The 20,188-nt window shown below is 42.9% G+C and overlaps 1 protein-coding gene and 1 pseudogene across 1 annotated transcript; both read right to left on the reverse strand.

Moving 5' to 3' along the window:
• Nucleotides 1-2,344: 2,344 nt before the first annotated feature.
• LOC113128842 (glutamine synthetase-like) lies at nucleotides 2,345-9,979 on the reverse strand (annotated as a pseudogene).
• Nucleotides 9,980-12,066: 2,087 nt separating this feature from the next.
• Nucleotides 12,067-14,297, reverse strand: LOC113128841 (glutamine synthetase-like; the record flags this gene model as incomplete). Its single annotated transcript, XM_026304439.1, has 6 exons — nucleotides 14,129-14,297; nucleotides 13,836-13,982; nucleotides 13,561-13,707; nucleotides 13,288-13,409; nucleotides 12,504-12,703; nucleotides 12,067-12,376 (listed from the first exon to the last, which is right to left on the reverse strand). Coding segments are annotated over exons 1-6 (1,095 nt in total), but the record flags the coding sequence as incomplete, so codon positions are not given.
• Between the last annotated feature and the right edge of the window lie 5,891 nt (nucleotides 14,298-20,188).

Raw genomic sequence — 20,188 nt, forward strand, 5'->3', positions numbered from 1 at the left:
TGACACTTTTGAGTTGTCAGCTAAAACCTTAGTTTAAGGTTTTTTAGGCTCCATCTCCAGAGTCCTGGTTTTACGAAGTAGGTTTTCTCCAGCTTTGTCAATCTAAATGTATGTGACCTGACACTCTGCACCTTTGGCAAGAGACAGATAGTGCTGCTTGACTATCTTGTGAAGACCGAAGCTTTTGGAGAGAGTAGACATCATAATTTTCTTCCAGACTCAAGAAAGTGCTTCTCTTTGAAAGCAGCACTCTTCCTTACTGACAGTATTTGTTGTCAGTGAAGTTTCATTCCTCATAAAATATTTGGATAGGCACAAATTCAGAACAGTTAACACTCCTAGAGTCACAGGTGACTGTGTAATTTATTTTAATGTATCAACCTTTCCCAAGTTTAAGTTGCTTGGAGCACTGAAGGGCCCTGGACTTTTTTTTTTTTTTCAATCCACTTCCTGTTGTTCCTTTTTTTTCATTTGGCTTCACATGTTGAACTTCACTTAATTTTCAGCCTATTTAAGCTGTTGTCTCCTTTCTCTGTGGTGGACTGTAACGTGCCATGTGCAGTTTTTTACAGCCTTCTAACAGAGTTCCAGATCTTAATTCTGCTTCACTTCCTGTGTTTTTGACCCTGCATCCCTTCCTTTGACCTCTCATTCTGCTGTCCCCCATTGGTACCTTCACCTGAGTATTTTGCCCTTTGGCCTGACTTGTTTTGAACTATCTGCGATCAAGCATCTCTCCTGGGTTTTCCTACCCTTATTCTAAGGAGCATAGTGGAGATTATATTCTGATCTGTTCCATGAAGTAACACTATAGCCAGTATTCACTCAACCAGTCTGCTCTGTCTCACTGCAACAGCTTCTTTGTCACCTGTCCTGCTGGAATAGCAGCCCACTATGTCTCTCCAATGTTTCCCCAGCTAATTCATAGTGTGCCAGCCTGGACCGGTGTCTCCCACTTCGCTCCCCTCTTCTGCCATACTAAGCACTCTCACCTCTGTTTATCAAACATCTCCCTCCTCTTATCACAAGTCCAAAGACATCCATCAGTCTAAATTCTCATTCTCTATGTTTTAGTGAATCCTGCCATAATCAGCCACCTCCTCTTCCTGCATAAGTCTCTCCCTGTTGCCGTGTCAGTTGAACCGATCTGCTTCTGTGTGTGGCATCACTGGGTCCAAAATCAAACTGTTGTAATGACTGAAAAAATGTGGCTTTTACAGACGATCCTACAGAAAATTATCCCCTGAATGTGCAGTTCCCCTCAGCTCTGTGTTGGTGCATGGCACATTTCAGATCATTATGTAGCTGTCTGGCCACCAGCTTTGCTGGATCAAAAGAGCGTGTTTTGTGTTTTTTAAAAAAGAAGTTCTAAAATCTTTCTGTATATTACCTGCTTTGCACCAAACAATTGAGTATTCCAGTGACTAACTGTTAACTAGAGCAGAGTAGCTAACAGTTAAAACGCTAGATTTAGCCCTCTGCAGTTTGTAGTGACTCTGTCTTCTACTTTGAGGCAGTATCGTTCAGACAATATACAACCATGACAGTGCATTTTACATTTAATACCCCTTATTCCCACAGCTCGCTCTCTCTCTCACACACACATTCAAACATACAGTTGCACAGGACACGCTGCTGTGAATAAAAGCAGGTGTTTTGGTCGGGATAGAACCAGATGGCACAGCTGAAGTCAGATGACGGTTGAGGAACACTGAAATAGGACTCGAGGAATATCTGGTCTTTATTAATGGCAACAGGGTTTTGTTTGAATACACATTTAGTGATGGAGACAGAGATTCAGAAGCAGAAGTCGGGACTTGATAATCAGATTATCTCCATCATTTTGGAGAATTTGTACTATTTTTCTTTCATTTTATTTAGTTTGAGTCATTCTTTGAACTTACTTTTGTGGAATAATTCTGGACTGTTATAACATGTTTTCTTTATACACTTACTATCTATTATGGCCTGATTTTATATGTCACATCATTCACTTTGTCCAGTATCCTTTTATTGCTGGTCAAAAACTGCTTGCTCCATTACTAGTAAAGACATATATTCTCTGAGCCAGTTATTCAAAAAGAAACGGTCTCTGTGTGTAATTCAAGATTATTGGAAGAAAATAAAATGGGTCCGAGGTAATAGAATATGTATACTGTGTATATTATATTATACATTTCTTACCTACCAAAACATCTGCAATGAAACATCAAATGTGTTGAATTTCTCAAAAAAATGTAACAAAGCCACAGAACTGCGTAATTCGTTTTTATGTAAATCAGTGTTGCAGTCTGTGGTACTGTACTTCAGAGGTTTTTCTTCCTTTTCAGGCAGCAACAGTTTTCTTTCCCTCATCATCATCCTCAGCTGCTCGCAGCAGGCAGGTTTCAGCCAAGGCCCTCATCACAGAGTAGGGGTCACAGTTGGCAGCAGGACGTCTGTCCTCCAAGTACCCACAGCCACTCCGGCTGACGTGGTCTGGGATGCGAACACTAACCTTACGAGAGGCTGTGGCTGTAGAGAAGCTTTGGAAACTGGATGTAGTAGATTGATTAGTGAGACGAATCATGTTGTCAGCCCCACCATGTGGATCGTAGACACGGAGGTGCTGAGAGTGACGCTTGCTCAGTCTTTGCGATTGCTTCTTCAATGTATCTGTAACGTTGCAGAGAATGGATTTTATTTGTTCATCTCTTCTAAATGGATATGTGTTTACACCAAGGGCATAGAACTGGATTTTGGATAGTGTGTGTTTGTGTTAATTAGTAGTCAAAACTTACTGGAGTCCCCCTTTGCTCCTCATCTCCTTGGTGCTGAAATTGGTGTGACAGCCTGATGTATGATTTTTTTCCTCGATGGGTGTAGCATCCAAGGAGGCAACAACCCCAAAGTCTTCACAGATACGGTGCAGAATGTAACGGGCCATCCAGACATGATCCCCCACTTCTATCCCCTCACATGGGCCAACCTGGAACTCCCACTTACACACACAAAACAGTGATCACAGAGATTTATTAAATTGAAAATGTATAATTCCACTGTGCTGGTTTCATATATAATCAAAAAACAATGTGCTAGAGTGAGGTCTTTGAGTATTTTTTGTATCATGTGATCTTTTGGTATTTATTAATTAAATTTATTTGGGCCTTTTTGAACACCTTACGGTGTAAATCTGGACAATTACATGAGGAAGATCTTCAGCCAGAATAGATCCAATGATGTTGCAGTTTAATAGCACACATTCTCACAACTGGACTACCTGATACTCAATGCAGTAATATTTTTGACACACACTGCCTTTTATTTGTCATATGAAACTTAGATTATTTTAGTACCTGTGTTGCATGTCATTAGTCTTGTTTATCCCAAGTTTCCACTGTTCATTACCTAAAGTGGCTAAAAATTCTGCCTATGCTTGATGACATTTCTTTCAGGTGTAAAACTTTAACTTAATTAAGCTAAATATATTGGTTAACTAAAGGTAGTAAAATTTTCTCCCAAATAATTTCCTATGACAACAATGATTTTGGTTCAAATGCAGTCTGACAAGCTGTTTATACCTGTGTGGGAAATGCCTCTGCATTGGTGCCACAGATATTTATACCAGCATACAGGCAGGCTCTGTAGTGACTGATGGAAATGTCTCTTCCAAGCATATTGTTAATTCCCACAGTGCAAGGATCTGAGAAGGAATGTGATGAGGAAGCGTTACAATTTAAAAAGCGGTATAAGAACTGTGAATTGATACATGATAAATTACAGATTTATTTCTAAAATTAAAATGCCTTTTTTCTGGACCAGTCAATATTTACATATCTGCTCTTGGTCATACCTGCAGTAAATGGGAGTCCCAGAGAAGGCCAACCAAAGGGCTTTCCATCCAGACCAAGGAGCATGTACTCCTGCTCCATCCCAAACCAGGGCTGAAAGTCTTTCACGTTCTCCATGACTTTAACACATTGTGAACGCTGATTACTCCCTGTGTGGAAAACACAGAACAACCAGTTCAGAATCAGCAGCAGCCCCAGCTTTCATGTGCCAGAACTCAGAGTGGACATTCATGTAGGTGACACTTTTGAGCTCTCAGCTAAAACCTTAGTTTAATACCTGTAGGTGCATAGTTGCCATCAAGCACTTCACACAGAACCAGTTTGTTAGGGTCAAGAGTGAAAGGATCTCGAAACATTCTGACCGGGACCAAAACGACTTCAGTTATTTTCATCTCATCTGGCCAGTAGGCACTCCATTCAGGTACGTCTGTCAGGGATGAATATTTTAAAAGTTAAAACTATATGAAACAGGAAAATATCAGGTATGATATTTCTAAATTGTGAAAGCCAATGATAATGCTATCAGACACATTTTTAACTTAAAGTGAAATTATCAGTGTCTTCTACTATACCTCTGATTCCAGCTGGCTCCATCTCCAGAGTCCTGGTTTTACAAAGTAGGTTTTCTCCAGCTTTGTTAATCCAATGTATGTGACCTGACACTCTGCACCTGGCACTTTGGCAAGAGACAGATAGTGCTGCTTGACTATCTTGTGAAGACCGAAGCTTCTGGAGAGAGTAGACATCATGATTTTCTTCCAGACTCAAGGAAATGCTTATCTTTGAATGCAGCACTCTTCCTTACAGACGGTATTTGTTGCCAGTGAAGTTTCATTCCTCATAAAATATTTGGATAGGCACAAATTCAGAACAGTTAACACTCCTAGAGTCACATGTGACTGTGTAATTTATTTTAATGTATCAACCTTTCCCAAATTTAAGTTGCTTGGAGCAATGAAGGTCATATGTCAGTCATAAGCATTTCCAGGTGACGTGGTCTGGGATGCGAACACTAACCTTACGAGGGGCTGTGGCTGTAGAGAAGCTTTGGAAACTGGATGTAGTAGATTGATTAGTGAGACGAATCATGTTGTCAGCCCCACCATGTGGATCGTAGACACGGAGGTGCTGAGAGTGACGCTTGCTCAGTCTTCTGATTGCTTCTTCAATGTATCTGTAACGTCGCAGACAATGGATTTTATTTGTTCATCTCTTTCTAAATGGATATGTGTTTTACACCAAGGGCATAGAACTGGATTTTGGATAGTGTGTGTTTGTGTTAATTAGTAATCAAAACTTACTGGAGTCCCCCTTTGCTCCTCATCTCCTTGGTGCTGAAATTGATGTGACAGCCCGATTGTATTTTTTTTTTTTTCCTCGATGGGTGTAGTATCCAAGGAGGCAACAACCCCAAAGTCTTCACAGACACGGGCCATTCAGACATGATCCCCCACTTCTATCCCCTCACATGGGCCAACCTGGAACTCCCACTTATACGCACGCACGCACACACGTTTTAATAGTTTGCATTTTTACTACTGGACTACCAGATACTAATGTTAGTACCAGTAGTAACATTTTTGACATGTGTTTTTGTGTCATGTGCATTTGATTGTTCTTTTCAAAGCCCAGGTTTCTACTTAATTACCTACTAAAGGGGAAAATGCTGCTTATGTTTGATGTCATCTCCCTCAGGTGTAAATGTTAAAGTTATTTGACCTACATGTAGTGTAAACTTGTTTTAACAACTGATTTTCCTATTAAAATAATGAATTTGGTTCAAAACCAGTCAGACAAGCTGTTTATACCTGGAAGGGCCAGGCTTCTGCGTTGCTGCCAGAATATTTATACCAGCATACAGGCAGGCTCTGTAGTGACTGATGCAAATGTCTCTTCCAAGCATATTGTTAATTCCCACAGTACCAGACACTGAGAAGACACAAAACAGAATCTGATGAAGAAACAGTTACAAATGAAACACAGTATAAGAACTATGAATTGGAAATATTACGTAATACATTTTAAATGATAAAGACAAATTGCATTTTTCTTCCTAAAACTATAAATAGGGTTGTTCAGAATCAATCCAAAATTTACCAGAGGTGGAAAGAGTACAAACATGTTCCACTCAAGTAAAAGTACTGTTACTTTGATTAAATTTTACATAAGGTCAAGTAGAATTATCATTGTAAAAATCTACTCAGGTAAAAATATAAAGAAGCCCTTTTAAAAATTTGCTCAAAGTAAAAGTTACTTAGTTACTTTGCAGTGTATAAAACATAAGGCATGTAGAGGTACTTTTAGTCCATCAGGGATGGACAAACTGAAAGTAGGGGACCCACAAATATGGGTCAGCATGGTCCAATAGTCGATATCATAAGGGGCAAATATGGTGACAAAGTGGTGGCATGCCTTTATTTTTTATTCTTGCTTATGTATTTTAACCTGTCTTTTATTTCTGTAAAGCACTTTGAATTACTCTGTGTATGAATTGTGCTATATAAATAAACTTGCCTTGCCTTGCCTTGCCTTAAGGCGACTTTAGTTGCTAATGCTAATTAGCGTTGACTCACTTTGTCTCTAGGAGGTGTAGTAGGCTCCTACTGACCTATATAATAGGACTGGGGTACGCTTCTAATGCCTATTCAGTATTAACACAACAGTCAAATCAAGTGATCAACTCCGTCTCTGTGGCTGTGTCCGAATGTCCAAACTAGTCCCTAAGCCCTCACAGTATATAGTGCAGCAGTAAGCTATATAGTGGACTATATAGTGCACTTAATTAGTTTCAGACACTCACCTACTCCTTTTTTTTCTGTCATCAATTATGATGTAGCACGGGCCGCCGGCACATCCATCTATCCATCCATCTTCTCCCGCTTATCCGGGCCGGGTTGCGGGGGCAGTAGCCGAATCAGGATACCCAGACTTCCTTCTCCTGGACACTTCCTCCAGCTCTTCCGGGGGGACACCGAGGCGTTCCCAGGCCAGCCGGGAGACATATTCCCTCCAGCGTGTCCTGGTTCTTCCCCGGGGTCTCCTCCCGGTGGGACATGCCCGGAACATCTCTATAGGGAGGCGCCCAGGAGGCATCCGAAAAGGATGCCCGAGCCACCCTCGACTGACTCCTCTCAATGTGGAGGAGCAGCGGCTCTACTTCCGAGCCCCTCTGGGTGACCGAGCTCCTCACCCTATCTCTTAAGGAGCGCCCTGGCCACCCTGCGGAGGAAGCCTCATTTCAGCCCGCTGTATCCGCGATCTTGTTCTTTCGGTCATGGACCCAGAGCTCATGGACCATAGGTGAGAGCAGGAACGTAGATTGACTGGTCACCACAACGGACCGGTACACCGACCACATTACTGCTGCTGAGGCCCCGATCGTCTGTCAATCTTACGTTCCGTCCTTCCCTCACTTGTGAACAAGAACCCCGAGATACTATAACCTTTTCCACCTGAGGCAGGATCTCTCCCCTGGCTTGGAGATGGCAAGCCACCTTTTTTCCGGTTGAGTACCATGGCCTCGGACTTGGAGGTGCAGATTCTCATCACAGCCACTTCACACTCGGTTGCAAACCGCCCTTGCAACACGCTGAAGATCCTGGCTCGATGGAGCCAACCGGACAACATCATCTGCAAAAAGCAGAGATGAAATCCTGTGGTCCCCGAACTGGACTCCCTCCGGCCCTGGCTGCGCCTAGAAATTCTGTCCATTAAAGTAATGAACAGAACCAGTGAACAAAGGGGCAGCCCTGCCGGAGTCCAACGTGCACTGGGAACAGGTCTGACTTACTACCGGCAAATGCGAACCAAGCTCCTGATCCGTTTGTATAGAAACCGGATAGCCCTCAGCAAAGGGCCCCGGACCCCGTACTCCTGGAGCACCTCCCACAGGATGTCACGAGGGACCCGGTCGAATGCCTTCTCCAAGTCCACAAAACACATGTGGACTGGTTGGGCAAACTCCCATGAACCCTCGAGCACCCTCGAGAGGGTATAGAGCTGGTCCAGTGTTCCACGGCCAGGATGGAAACCGCATTGTTCCTCCTGGATCCGAGGTTCGACCACCGGTCGGATCCTCCTCTCCAGTACCCTGGCATAGACCTTCCCCGGGAGGCTGAGGAGTGTGATCCCTCTATAGTTGGAACACACCCTCCAGTCCCCCTTCTTAAAAAGAGGAACCACCACCCCAGTCTGCCAATCCAGGGGTACTGTCCCCGAACGCCACGCGATGTTGCACAGGCATGTCAGCCATGACAGCCAACAACATCCAGAGACTTGAGGTACTCGGGGTGGATCTCATCCACCCCTGGTGCTTTTGCCACTGAGGACCCGAGGCGCAGGGAAACGACCCTTTCACTCTGGGGGGGAAAACTCCAACACGTGGCAGCTGAGCTGCGGAGCTATGAGCAAGCCTACACCAGCTCGCCGCCTCTCACCGCGAATCACTCCAGAGTGAAGAGAGTCCCAGCCCCTCTCAAGGAGTGGGTTCAGAGCCCAGGCTGTGCGTGGAGGTGAGCCCGCCTATCTCTAGTCAGTACCCGCCAACCCGCTCGACCTCCCGCACAAACTCAGGCTCCTTCTCCTAGGATCATACGGGCACTCAAACCCCGCCACCACGATAAGGTGGCGGTTCAAGGTGTGGCCGTTGGCACATGTAAACAGCAATTCCTGTTCCAAACTAAAATAATTTTTATTATGTTAATAATTAGTGGAAAAAAATAAATGCATCTCATCTGGAGTGTTTTCTTAAAATGTATAACGTAACCATCTGTTTATAATTTTCAGCTAAAATCTTGAATCTACATTTCTACATTTTTACTTTTACTTACAACTGGACGCAGCAGAGGACATAATTCCAGATGAGTAATTCCCTCTCAGCTACTTTCCTGACTGAAAGGCTCATTAATGCAGCTCATCATGCGGGTCCTTGTCTTCTCAGGTGAATCACGTGATTTTTCATGATCATGCAGGCCTTCTTGCATGTCTTTTCTACAAAAAAAGGGCCTTAAAAAAAGTCTAATCGGTGTATTGTTTTCTGTGATTGAGTAAACAGGATGGTTTTCACATCATTTTGAAGCAAACACTCAGATGCAGTTCTCAAAGTCTTGAGAACGGATGTTCTGTATGTATTTTATGGCCTTATTTCAATGACTTAAAAATTGTAGTTTTTTCACTAACCATGCATAAATGCTGTTTTTTTCAAAAACACAATCATGTATATCTGTAACTTGCTGCTCACATATTATTGTAGCCCAGTTTGTGCTGATTACAGTGTTATCAGACTTTAGCCATTAATATGTTTAAAAGCAATTGAAAGAAGCACAAATGTCAGGACATATTAAAACTTGTCCAGGGCCCCAAAACACCCTTAGACCCCTTAGAGAGGGTTTAAATATACTTCAGAAACACTACATTAGTTTCTGGTTTGGCATTTTTTATCATTTATTTTTTACTGAGTAATGGATGTAATTTGAAATGTACTGAAGTACAATACTTAAAAATATACATACTTCAGTAAAAGTAAAATTACAGATTTTAAAAACTACTTTAAAATTTACAAGTGAACAAAAAAACCTACTCAATTACAGTAACATGAATAAATGTAATACATTACTTTCCACCCCTGATATTTACATATCTGCTCTTAATCACACCTGGTATAAGTCGAAGTCCCTGAGAAGGCCAACCAAAGGGCTTTCCATCCAGATCAAGGAGCATGTACTCCTGCTCCATCCCAAACCAGGGCTGAAAGTCTTTCACTTTCTCCATGACTTTAGCACATTGTGAACGCTGATTACTCCCTGTGTGGAAAACACAGAACAACCAGTTCAGAATCAGCAGCAGCCCCAGCTTTCATGTGCCAGAACTCAGAGTGGACATTCATGTAGGTGACACTTTTGAGTTGTCAGCTAAAACCTTAGTTTAAGGTTTTTTAGGCTCCATCTCCAGAGTCCTGGTTTTACGAAGTAGGTTTTCTCCAGCTTTGTCAATCTAAATGTATGTGACCTGACACTCTGCACCTTTGGCAAGAGACAGATAGTGCTGCTTGACTATCTTGTGAAGACCGAAGCTTTTGGAGAGAGTAGACATCATAATTTTCTTCCAGACTCAAGAAAGTGCTTCTCTTTGAAAGCAGCACTCTTCCTTACTGACAGTATTTGTTGTCAGTGAAGTTTCATTCCTCATAAAATATTTGGATAGGCACAAATTCAGAACAGTTAACACTCCTAGAGTCACAGGTGACTGTGTAATTTATTTTAATGTATCAACCTTTCCCAAGTTTAAGTTGCTTGGAGCACTGAAGGGCCCTGGACTTTTTTTTTTTTTTCAATCCACTTCCTGTTGTTCCTTTTTTTTCATTTGGCTTCACATGTTGAACTTCACTTAATTTTCAGCCTATTTAAGCTGTTGTCTCCTTTCTCTGTGGTGGACTGTAACGTGCCATGTGCAGTTTTTACAGCCTTCTAACAGAGTTCCAGATCTTAATTCTGCTTCACTTCCTGTGTTTTTGACCCTGCATCCCTTCCTTTGACCTCTCATTCTGCTGTCCCCCATTGGTACCTTCACCTGAGTATTTTGCCCTTTGGCCTGACTTGTTTTGAACTATCTGCGATCAAGCATCTCTCCTGGGTTTTCCTACCCTTATTCTAAGGAGCATAGTGGAGATTATATTCTGATCTGTTCCATGAAGTAACACTACAGCCAGTATTCACTCAACCAGTCTGCTCTGTCTCACTGCAACAGCTTCTTTGTCACCTGTCCTGCTGGAATAGCAGCCCACTATGTCTCTCCAATGTTTCCCCAGCTAATTCATAGTGTGCCAGCCTGGACCGGTGTCTCCCACTTCGCTCCCCTCTTCTGCCATACTAAGCACTCTCACCTCTGTTTATCAAACATCTCCCTCCTCTTATCACAAGTCCAAAGACATCCATCAGTCTAAATTCTCATTCTCTATGTTTTAGTGAATCCTGCCATAATCAGCCACCTCCTCTTCCTGCATAAGTCTCTCCCTGTTGCCGTGTCAGTTGAACCGATCTGCTTCTGTGTGTGGCATCACTGGGTCCAAAATCAAACTGTTGTAATGACTGAAAAAATGTGGCTTTTACAGACGATCCTACAGAAAATTATCCCCTGAATGTGCAGTTCCCCTCAGCTCTGTGTTGGTGCATGGCACATTTCAGATCATTATGTAGCTGTCTGGCCACCAGCTTTGCTGGATCAAAAGAGCGTGTTTTGTGTTTTTTAAAAAAGAAGTTCTAAAATCTTTCTGTATATTACCTGCTTTGCACCAACAATTGAGTATTCCAGTGACTAACTGTTAACTAGAGCAGAGTAGCTAACAGTTAAAACGCTAGATTTAGCCCTCTGCAGTTTGTAGTGACTCTGTCTTCTACTTTGAGGCAGTATCGTTCAGACAATATACAACCATGACAGTGCATTTTACATTTAATACCCCTTATTCCCACAGCTCGCTCTCTCTCTCACACACACATTCAAACATACAGTTGCACAGGACACGCTGCTGTGAATAAAAGCAGGTGTTTTGGTCGGGATAGAACCAGATGGCACAGCTGAAGTCAGATGACGGTTGAGGAACACTGAAATAGGACTCGAGGAATATCTGGTCTTTATTAATGGCAACAGGGTTTTGTTTGAATACACATTTAGTGATGGAGACAGAGATTCAGAAGCAGAAGTCGGGACTTGATAATCAGATTATCTCCATCATTTTGGAGAATTTGTACTATTTTTCTTTCATTTTATTTAGTTTGAGTCATTCTTTGAACTTACTTTTGTGGAATAATTCTGGACTGGTATAACATGTTTTCTTTTATACACTTACTATCTATTATGGCCTGATTTTATATGTGCACATCATTCACTTTGTCCAGTATCCTTTTATTGCTGGTCAAAAACTGCTTGCTCCATTACTAGTAAAGACATATATTCTCTGAGCCAGTTATTCAAAAAGAAACGGTCTCTGTGTGTAATTCAAGATTATTGGAAGAAAATAAAATGGGTCCGAGGTAAATAGAATATGTATACTGTGTATATTTATATTATACATTTCTTACCTACCAAAACATCTGCAATGAAACATCAAATGTGTTGAATTTCTCAAAAAAATGTAACAAAGCCACAGAACTGCGTAATTCGTTTTTATGTAAATCAGTGTTGCAGTCTGTGGTACTGTACTTCAGAGGTTTTTTCTTCCTTTTCAGGCAGCAACAGTTTTCTTTCCCTCATCATCATCCTCAGCTGCTCGCAGCAGGCAGGTTTCAGCCAAGGCCCTCATCACAGAGTAGGGGTCACAGTTGGCAGCAGGACGTCTGTCCTCCAAGTACCCACAGCCACTCCGGCTGACGTGGTCTGGGATGCGAACACTAACCTTACGAGAGGCTGTGGCTGTAGAGAAGCTTTGGAAACTGGATGTAGTAGATTGATTAGTGAGACGAATCATGTTGTCAGCCCCACCATGTGGATCGTAGACACGGAGGTGCTGAGAGTGACGCTTGCTCAGTCTTGCGATTGCTTCTTCAATGTATCTGTAACGTTGCAGAGAATGGATTTTATTTGTTCATCTCTTTCTAAATGGATATGTGTTTTACACCAAGGGCATAGAACTGGATTTTGGATAGTGTGTGTTTGTGTTAATTAGTAGTCAAAACTTACTGGAGTCCCCCTTTGCTCCTCATCTCCTTGGTGCTGAAATTGGTGTGACAGCCTGATGTATGATTTTTTTCCTCGATGGGTGTAGCATCCAAGGAGGCAACAACCCCAAAGTCTTCACAGATACGGTGCAGAATGTAACGGGCCATCCAGACATGATCCCCCACTTCTATCCCCTCACATGGGCCAACCTGGAACTCCCACTTACACACACAAAACAGTGATCACAGAGATTTATTAAATTGAAAATGTATAATTCCACTGTGCTGGTTTCATATATAATCAAAAAACAATGTGCTAGAGTGAGGTCTTTGAGTATTTTTTGTATCATGTGATCTTTTTGGTATTTATTAATTAAATTTATTTGGGCCTTTTTGAACACCTTACGGTGTAAATCTGGACAATTACATGAGGAAGATCTTCAGCCAGAATAGATCCAATGATGTTGCAGTTTAATAGCACACATTCTCACAACTGGACTACCTGATACTCAATGCAGTAATATTTTTGACACACACTGCCTTTTATTTTGTCATATGAAACTTAGATTATTTTAGTACCTGTGTTGCATGTCATTAGTCTTGTTTATCCCAAGTTTCCACTGTTCATTACCTAAAGTGGCTAAAAATTCTGCCTATGCTTGATGACATTTCTTTCAGGTGTAAAACTTTAACTTAATTAAGCTAAATATATTGGTTAACTAAAGGTAGTAAAATTTTTCTCCCAAATAATTTTCCTATGACAACAATGATTTTGGTTCAAATGCAGTCTGACAAGCTGTTTATACCTGTGTGGGAAATGCCTCTGCATTGGTGCCACAGATATTTATACCAGCATACAGGCAGGCTCTGTAGTGACTGATGGAAATGTCTCTTCCAAGCATATTGTTAATTCCCACAGTGCAAGGATCTGAGAAGGAATGTGATGAGGAAGCGTTACAATTTAAAAAGCGGTATAAGAACTGTGAATTGATACATGATAAATTACAGATTTATTTCTAAAATTAAAATGCCTTTTTTCTGGACCAGTCCAATATTTACATATCTGCTCTTGGTCATACCTGCAGTAAATGGGAGTCCCAGAGAAGGCCAACCAAAGGGTTTTCCATCCAGATCAAGGAGCATGTACTCCTGCTCCATCCCAAACCAGGGCTGAAAGTCTTTCACTTTCTCCATGACTTTAACACATTGTGAACGCTGATTACTCCCTGTGTGGAAAACACAGAACAACCAGTTCAGAATCAGCAGCAGCCCCAGCTTTCATGTGCCAGAACTCAGAGTGGACATTCATGTAGGTGACACTTTTGAGCTCTCAGCTAAAACCTTAGTTTAATACCTGTAGGTGCATAGTTGCCATCAAGCACTTCACACAGAACCAGTTTGTTAGGGTCAAGAGTGAAAGGATCTCGAAACATTCTGACCGGGACCAAAACGACTTCAGTTATTTTCTCATCTGGCCAGTAGGCACTCCATTCAGGTACGTCTGTCAGGGATGAATATTTTAAAAGTTAAAACTATATGAAACAGGAAAATATCAGGTATGATATTTCTAAATTGTGAAAGCCAATGATAATGCTATCAGACACATTTTTAACTTTAAAGTGAAATTATCAGTGTCTTCTACTATACCTCTGATTCCAGCTGGCTCCATCTCCAGAGTCCTGGTTTTACAAAGTAGGTTTTCTCCAGCTTTGTTAATCCAAATGTATGTGACCTGACACTCTGCACCTTTGGCAAGAGACAGATAGTGCTGCTTGACTATCTTGTGAAGACCGAAGCTTCTGGAGAGAGTAGACATCATGATTTTCTTCCAGACTCAAGGAAATGCTTATCTTTGAATGCAGCACTCTTCCTTACAGACGGTATTTGTTGCCAGTGAAGTTTCATTCCTCATAAAATATTTGGATAGGCACAAATTCAGAACAGTTAACACTCCTAGAGTCACATGTGACTGTGTAATTTATTTTAATGTATCAACCTTTCCCAAATTTAAGTTGCTTGGAGCAATGAAGGTCATATGTCAGTCATAAGCATTTCCAGGTGACGTGGTCTGGGATGCGAACACTAACCTTACGAGGGGCTGTGGCTGTAGAGAAGCTTTGGAAACTGGATGTAGTAGATTGATTAGTGAGACGAATCATGTTGTCAGCCCCACCATGTGGATCGTAGACACGGAGGTGCTGAGAGTGACGCTTGCTCAGTCTTCTGATTGCTTCTTCAATGTATCTGTAACGTCGCAGACAATGGATTTTATTTGTTCATCTCTTTCTAAATGGATATGTGTTTTACACCAAGGGCATAGAACAGTATTTTGGATAGTGTGTGTTTGTGTTAATTAGTAATCAAAACTTACTGGAGTCCCCCTTTGCTCCTCATCTCCTTGGTGCTGAAATTGATGTGACAGCCCGATTGTATTTTTTTTTTTTTCCTCGATGGGTGTAGTATCCAAGGAGGCAACAACCCCAAAGTCTTCACAGACACGGGCCATTCAGACATGATCCCCCACTTCTATCCCCTCACATGGGCCAACCTGGAACTCCCACTTATACGCACGCACGCACACACGTTTTAATAGTTTGCATTTTTACTACTGGACTACCAGATACTAATGTTAGTACCAGTAGTAACATTTTTGACATGTGTTTTTGTGTCATGTGCATTTGGATTGTTCTGTTCAAAGCCCAGGTTTCTACTTAATTACCTACTAAAGGGGAAAATGCTGCTTATGTTTGATGTCATCTCCCTCAGGTGTAAATGTTGAAGTTATTTGACCTACATGTAGTGTAAACTTGTTTTAACAACTGATTTTCCTATTAAAATAATGAATTTGGTTCAAAACCAGTCAGACAAGCTGTTTATACCTGGAAGGGCCAGGCTTCTGCGTTGCTGCCACAGATATTTATACCAGCATACAGGCAGGCTCTGTAGTGACTGATGGAAATGTCTCTTCCAAGCATATTGTTAATTCCCACAGTACCAGACACTGAGAAGACACAAAACAGAATCTGATGAAGAAACAGTTACAAATGAAACACAGTATAAGAACTATGAATTGGAAATATTACGTAATACATTTTAAATGATAAAGACAAATTGCATTTTTCTTCCTAAAACTATAAATAGGGTTGTTCAGAATCAATCCAAAATTTACCAGAGGTGGAAAGAGTACAAACATATTCCACTCAAGTAAAAGTACTGTTACTTTGATTAAATTTTACATAAGGCCAAGTAGAATTATCATTGTAAAAATCTACTCAGGTAAAAATATAAAGAAGTCCTTTTAAAAATTTGCTCAAAGTAAAAGTTACTTAGTTACTTTGCAGTGTATAAAACATGAGGCATGTAGAGGTACTTTTAGTCCATCAGGGATGGGACAAACTGAAAGTAGGGGACCCACAAATATGGGTCAGCATGGTCCAATAGTCGATATCATAAGGGGCAAATATGGTGACAAAGTGGTGGCATGCCTTTTTATTTTTTATTCTTGCCTATGTATTTTTAACCTGTCTTTTATTTCTGTAAAGCACTTTGAATTACTCTGTGTATGAATTGTGCTATATAAATAAACTTGCTTTGCCTTGCCTTGCCTTGCCTTAAGGCGACTTTAGTTGCTAATGCTAATTAGCGTTGACTCACTTTGTCTCTAGGAGGTGTAGTAGGCTCCTACTGACCTATATAAATAGGACTGGGGTACGCTTCTAATGCCTATTCAGTATTAACACAACAGTCAAATCAAGTGATCAACTCCGTCTCTGTGGCTGTGTCCGAATGTCCAAACTAGTCCCTAAGCCCTCACAGTATATAGTGCAGCAGTAAGCTATATAGTGGACTATATAGTGCACTTAATGAGTTTCAGACACTCACCTACTACTTTTTTTTTCTGTCACCAATTATGATGTAGCATGGGCCGCCGGCACATCCATCTATCCATCCATCTTCTTCCGCTTATCCGGGGCCGGGTTGCGGGGGCAGTAGCCGAATCAGGGATACCCAGACTTCCTTCTCCCTGGACACTTCCTCCAGCTCTTCCGGGGGGACACCGAGGCGTTCCCAGGCCAGCCGGGAGACATATTCCCTCCAGCGTGTCCTGGTTCTTCCCCGGGGTCTCCTCCCGGTGGGACATGCCCGGAACATCTCTATAGGGAGGCGCCCAGGAGGCATCCGAAACAGATGCCCGAGCCACCTCGACTGACTCCTCTCGATGTGGAGGAGCAGCGGCTCTACTCCGAGCTCCTCCTGGGTGACCGAGCTCCTCACCCTATCTCTAAAGGAGCGCCCGGCCACCCTGCGGAGGAAGCTCATTTCAGCCGCTTGTATCCGCGATCTTGTTCTTTCGGTCATGACCCAGAGCTCATGACCATAGGTGAGAGCAGGAACGTAGATTGACTGGTCACCACAATGGACCGGTACACCGACCACATTACTGCTGCTGATGCCCCGATCCGTCTGTCAATCTTACGTTCCGTCCTTCCCTCACTTGTGAACAGGACCCCGAGATACTTAAACTTTTCCACCTGAGGCAGGATCTCTCCCCTGGCTTGGAGATGGCAAGCCACCTTTTTCCGGTTGAGTACCATGGCCTTGGACTTGGAGGTGCAGATTCTCATCACAGCCACTTCACACTCGGTTGCAAACCGCCCTTGCACACGCTGAAGATCCTGGCTCGATGGAGCCAAGCGGACAACATCATCTGCAAAAAGCAGAGATGAAATCCTGTGGTCCCCGAACTGGACTCCCTCCGGCCCCTGGCTGCGCCTAGAAATTCTGTCCATTAAAGTAATGAACAGAACCAGTGACAAAGGGGCAGCCCTGCCGGAGTCCAACGTGCACTGGGAACAGGTCTGACTTCCTACCGGCAATGCGAACCAAGCTCCTGCTCCGTTTGTACAGAAACCGGATAGCCCTCAGCAAAGGGCCCCGGACCCCGTACTCCTGGAGCACCTCCCACAGGATGTCACGAGGGACCCGGTCGAATGCCTTCTCCAAGTCCACAAAACACATGTGGACTGGTTGGGCAAACTCCCATGAATCCTCGAGCACCCTCGAGAGGGTATAGAGCTGGTCCAGTGTTCCACGGCCAGGATGGAAACCGCATTGTTCCTCCTGGATCCGAGGTTCGACCACCGGCCGGATCCTCCTCTCCAGTACCCTGGCATAGACCTTCCCCGGGAGGCTGAGGAGTGTGATCCCTCTATAGTTGGAACACACCCTCCAGTCCCCCTTCTTAAAAAGAGGAACCACCACCCCGGTCTGCCAATCCAGGGGTACTGTCCCCGAACGCCACACGATGTTGCACAGGCATGTCAGCCATGACAGCCCAACAACACAGGTACTCGGGGTGGATCTCATCCACCCCGAGTACCTCAAGTCTCTGGATGTTGTCCTCAGTGCTTTGCCACTGAGGACCCAAAGGCGCAGGGAAACGACCCTTTCACTCTGGGGGGGAAAACTCCAACACGTGGCGGCTGAGCTGGGGAGCTATGAGCAAGCCTACACCAGCTCGCTGCCTCTCACCGCGAATCACTCCAGAGTAGAAGAGAGTCCAGCCCCTCTCAAGGAGTGGGTTTCAGAGCCCAGGCTGTGCGTGGAGGTGAGCCCGCCTATCTCTAGTCAGTACCGCTCGACCTCCCGCACAAACTCAGGCTCCTTCCCCCCCAGTGAGGTGACATTCCACGTCCCTAGAGCCAGTTTCAGCATCCAGGGATCGGGTCGCCCGATCCACTAGGCACCGGCCCCTTATGGATCCTCCTGCGGGTGGTGGGTCCACAGAAGGGCGGCCCCACGCCGCTCTTTCGGGCTTTGCCCGGCTGGGCCTCATGGGGGGAGACCCAGCCACCAGGCGCTCGCCAATGGGCCCCAACCCCAGGCCTGGCTCCCGGCTTCGCCATGCCGGGCGATATCACGGTCCTCGATTTTTGATTCATAAGAGGTCACTGAACCACTCTTAGTCTGGTCCTTCACCTAGGACCTGTTTGCCTTGGGAGACCCTGCCAGAGGCATATAGCCCCGGACAACATAGCTCCTAGGATCATACGGGCACTCAAACCCCTCCAGCACGATAAGGTGGCGGTTCAAGGTGGGGCCGCTGGCACATGTAAACATCAATTCCTGTTCCAAACTAAAATAATTTTTATTATGTTAATAATTTAGTGGAAAAAATAAATGCATCTCATCTGGAGTGTTTTCTTAAAATGTATAACTTAACCATCTGTTTATAATTTTCAGCTAAAATCTTGAATCTACATTTCTACATTTTTACTTTTACTTACAACTGGACGCAGCAGAGGACATAATTCCAGATGAGTAATTCCCTCTCAGCTACTTTCCTGACTGAAAGGCTCATTATGCAGCTCATCATGCGGGTCTTTGTCTTCTCAGGTGAATCACGTGATTTTTCATGATCATGCAGGCCTTCTTGCATGTCTTTTCTACAAAAAAGGGCCTTAAAAAAGTCTAATCGGTGTATTGTTTTCTGTGATTGAGTAAACAGGATGGTTTTCACATCATTTTGAAGCAAACACTCAGATGCAGTTCTCAAAAGTCTTGAGAACGGATGTTCTGTATGTATTTTATGGCCTTATTTCAATGACTTAAAAATTGTAGTTTTTCGCTAACCATGCATAAATGCTGTTTTTTCAAAAACACAATCATGTATATCTGTAACTTGCTGCTCACATATTATTGTAGCCCAGTTTGTGCTGATTACAGTGTTATCAGACTTTAGCCATTAATATGTTTAAAAGCAATTGAAAGAAGCACAAATGTCAGGACATATTAAAACTTGTCCAGGGCCCCAAAACACCCTTAGACCCCTTAGAGAGGGTTAAATATACTTCAGAAACACTACATTAGTTTCTGGTTTGGAATTTTTTATCATTTATTTTTACTGAGTAATGGATGTAATTTGAAATGTACTGAAGTACAATACTTAAAAATATACATACTTCAGTAAAAGTAAAATTACAGATTTTAAAAACTACTTTAAAATTTACAAGTGAACAAAAAACCTACTCAATTACAGTAACATGAATAAATGTAATACATTACTTTCCACCCCTGATATTTACATATCTGCTCTTAATCACACCTGGTATAAGTCGAAGTCCCTGAGAAGGCCAACCAAAGGGCTTTCCATCCAAATGGAGCAGGAGTACATGCTCCATCCCAAACCAGGGCTGAAAGTCTTTCACTTTCTCCATGACTTTAACACATTGTGAACGCTGATTACTCCCTGTGTGGAAAACACAGAACAACCAGTTCAGAATCAGCAGCAGCCCCAGCTTTCACGTGCCAGAACTCAGAGTGGACATTCATGTAGGTGACACTTTTGAGCTCTCAGCTAAAACCTTAGTTTAATACCTGTAGGTGCATAGTTGCCATCAAGCACTTCACACAGAACCAGTTTGTTAGGGTCAAGAGTGAAAGGATCTCGAAACATTCTGACCGGGACCAAAACGACTTCAGTTATTTTCTCATCTGGCCAGGAGGCACTCCATTCAGGTACGTCTGTCAGGGATGAATATTTTAAAAGTTAAAACTATATGAAACAGGAAAATATCAGGTATGATATTTCTAAATTGTGAAAGCCAATGATAATGCTATCAGACACATTTTTAACTCTAAAGTGAAATTATCAGTCTTCTACTGTCATGAGTCCCCTTGGAACTTCCTGTCAGAGGACCTTTATTT

Source organism: Mastacembelus armatus, chromosome 1 (assembly GCF_900324485.2).
Source record: "Mastacembelus armatus chromosome 1, fMasArm1.2, whole genome shotgun sequence".
Taxonomy (NCBI): domain Eukaryota; kingdom Metazoa; phylum Chordata; class Actinopteri; order Synbranchiformes; family Mastacembelidae; genus Mastacembelus; species Mastacembelus armatus.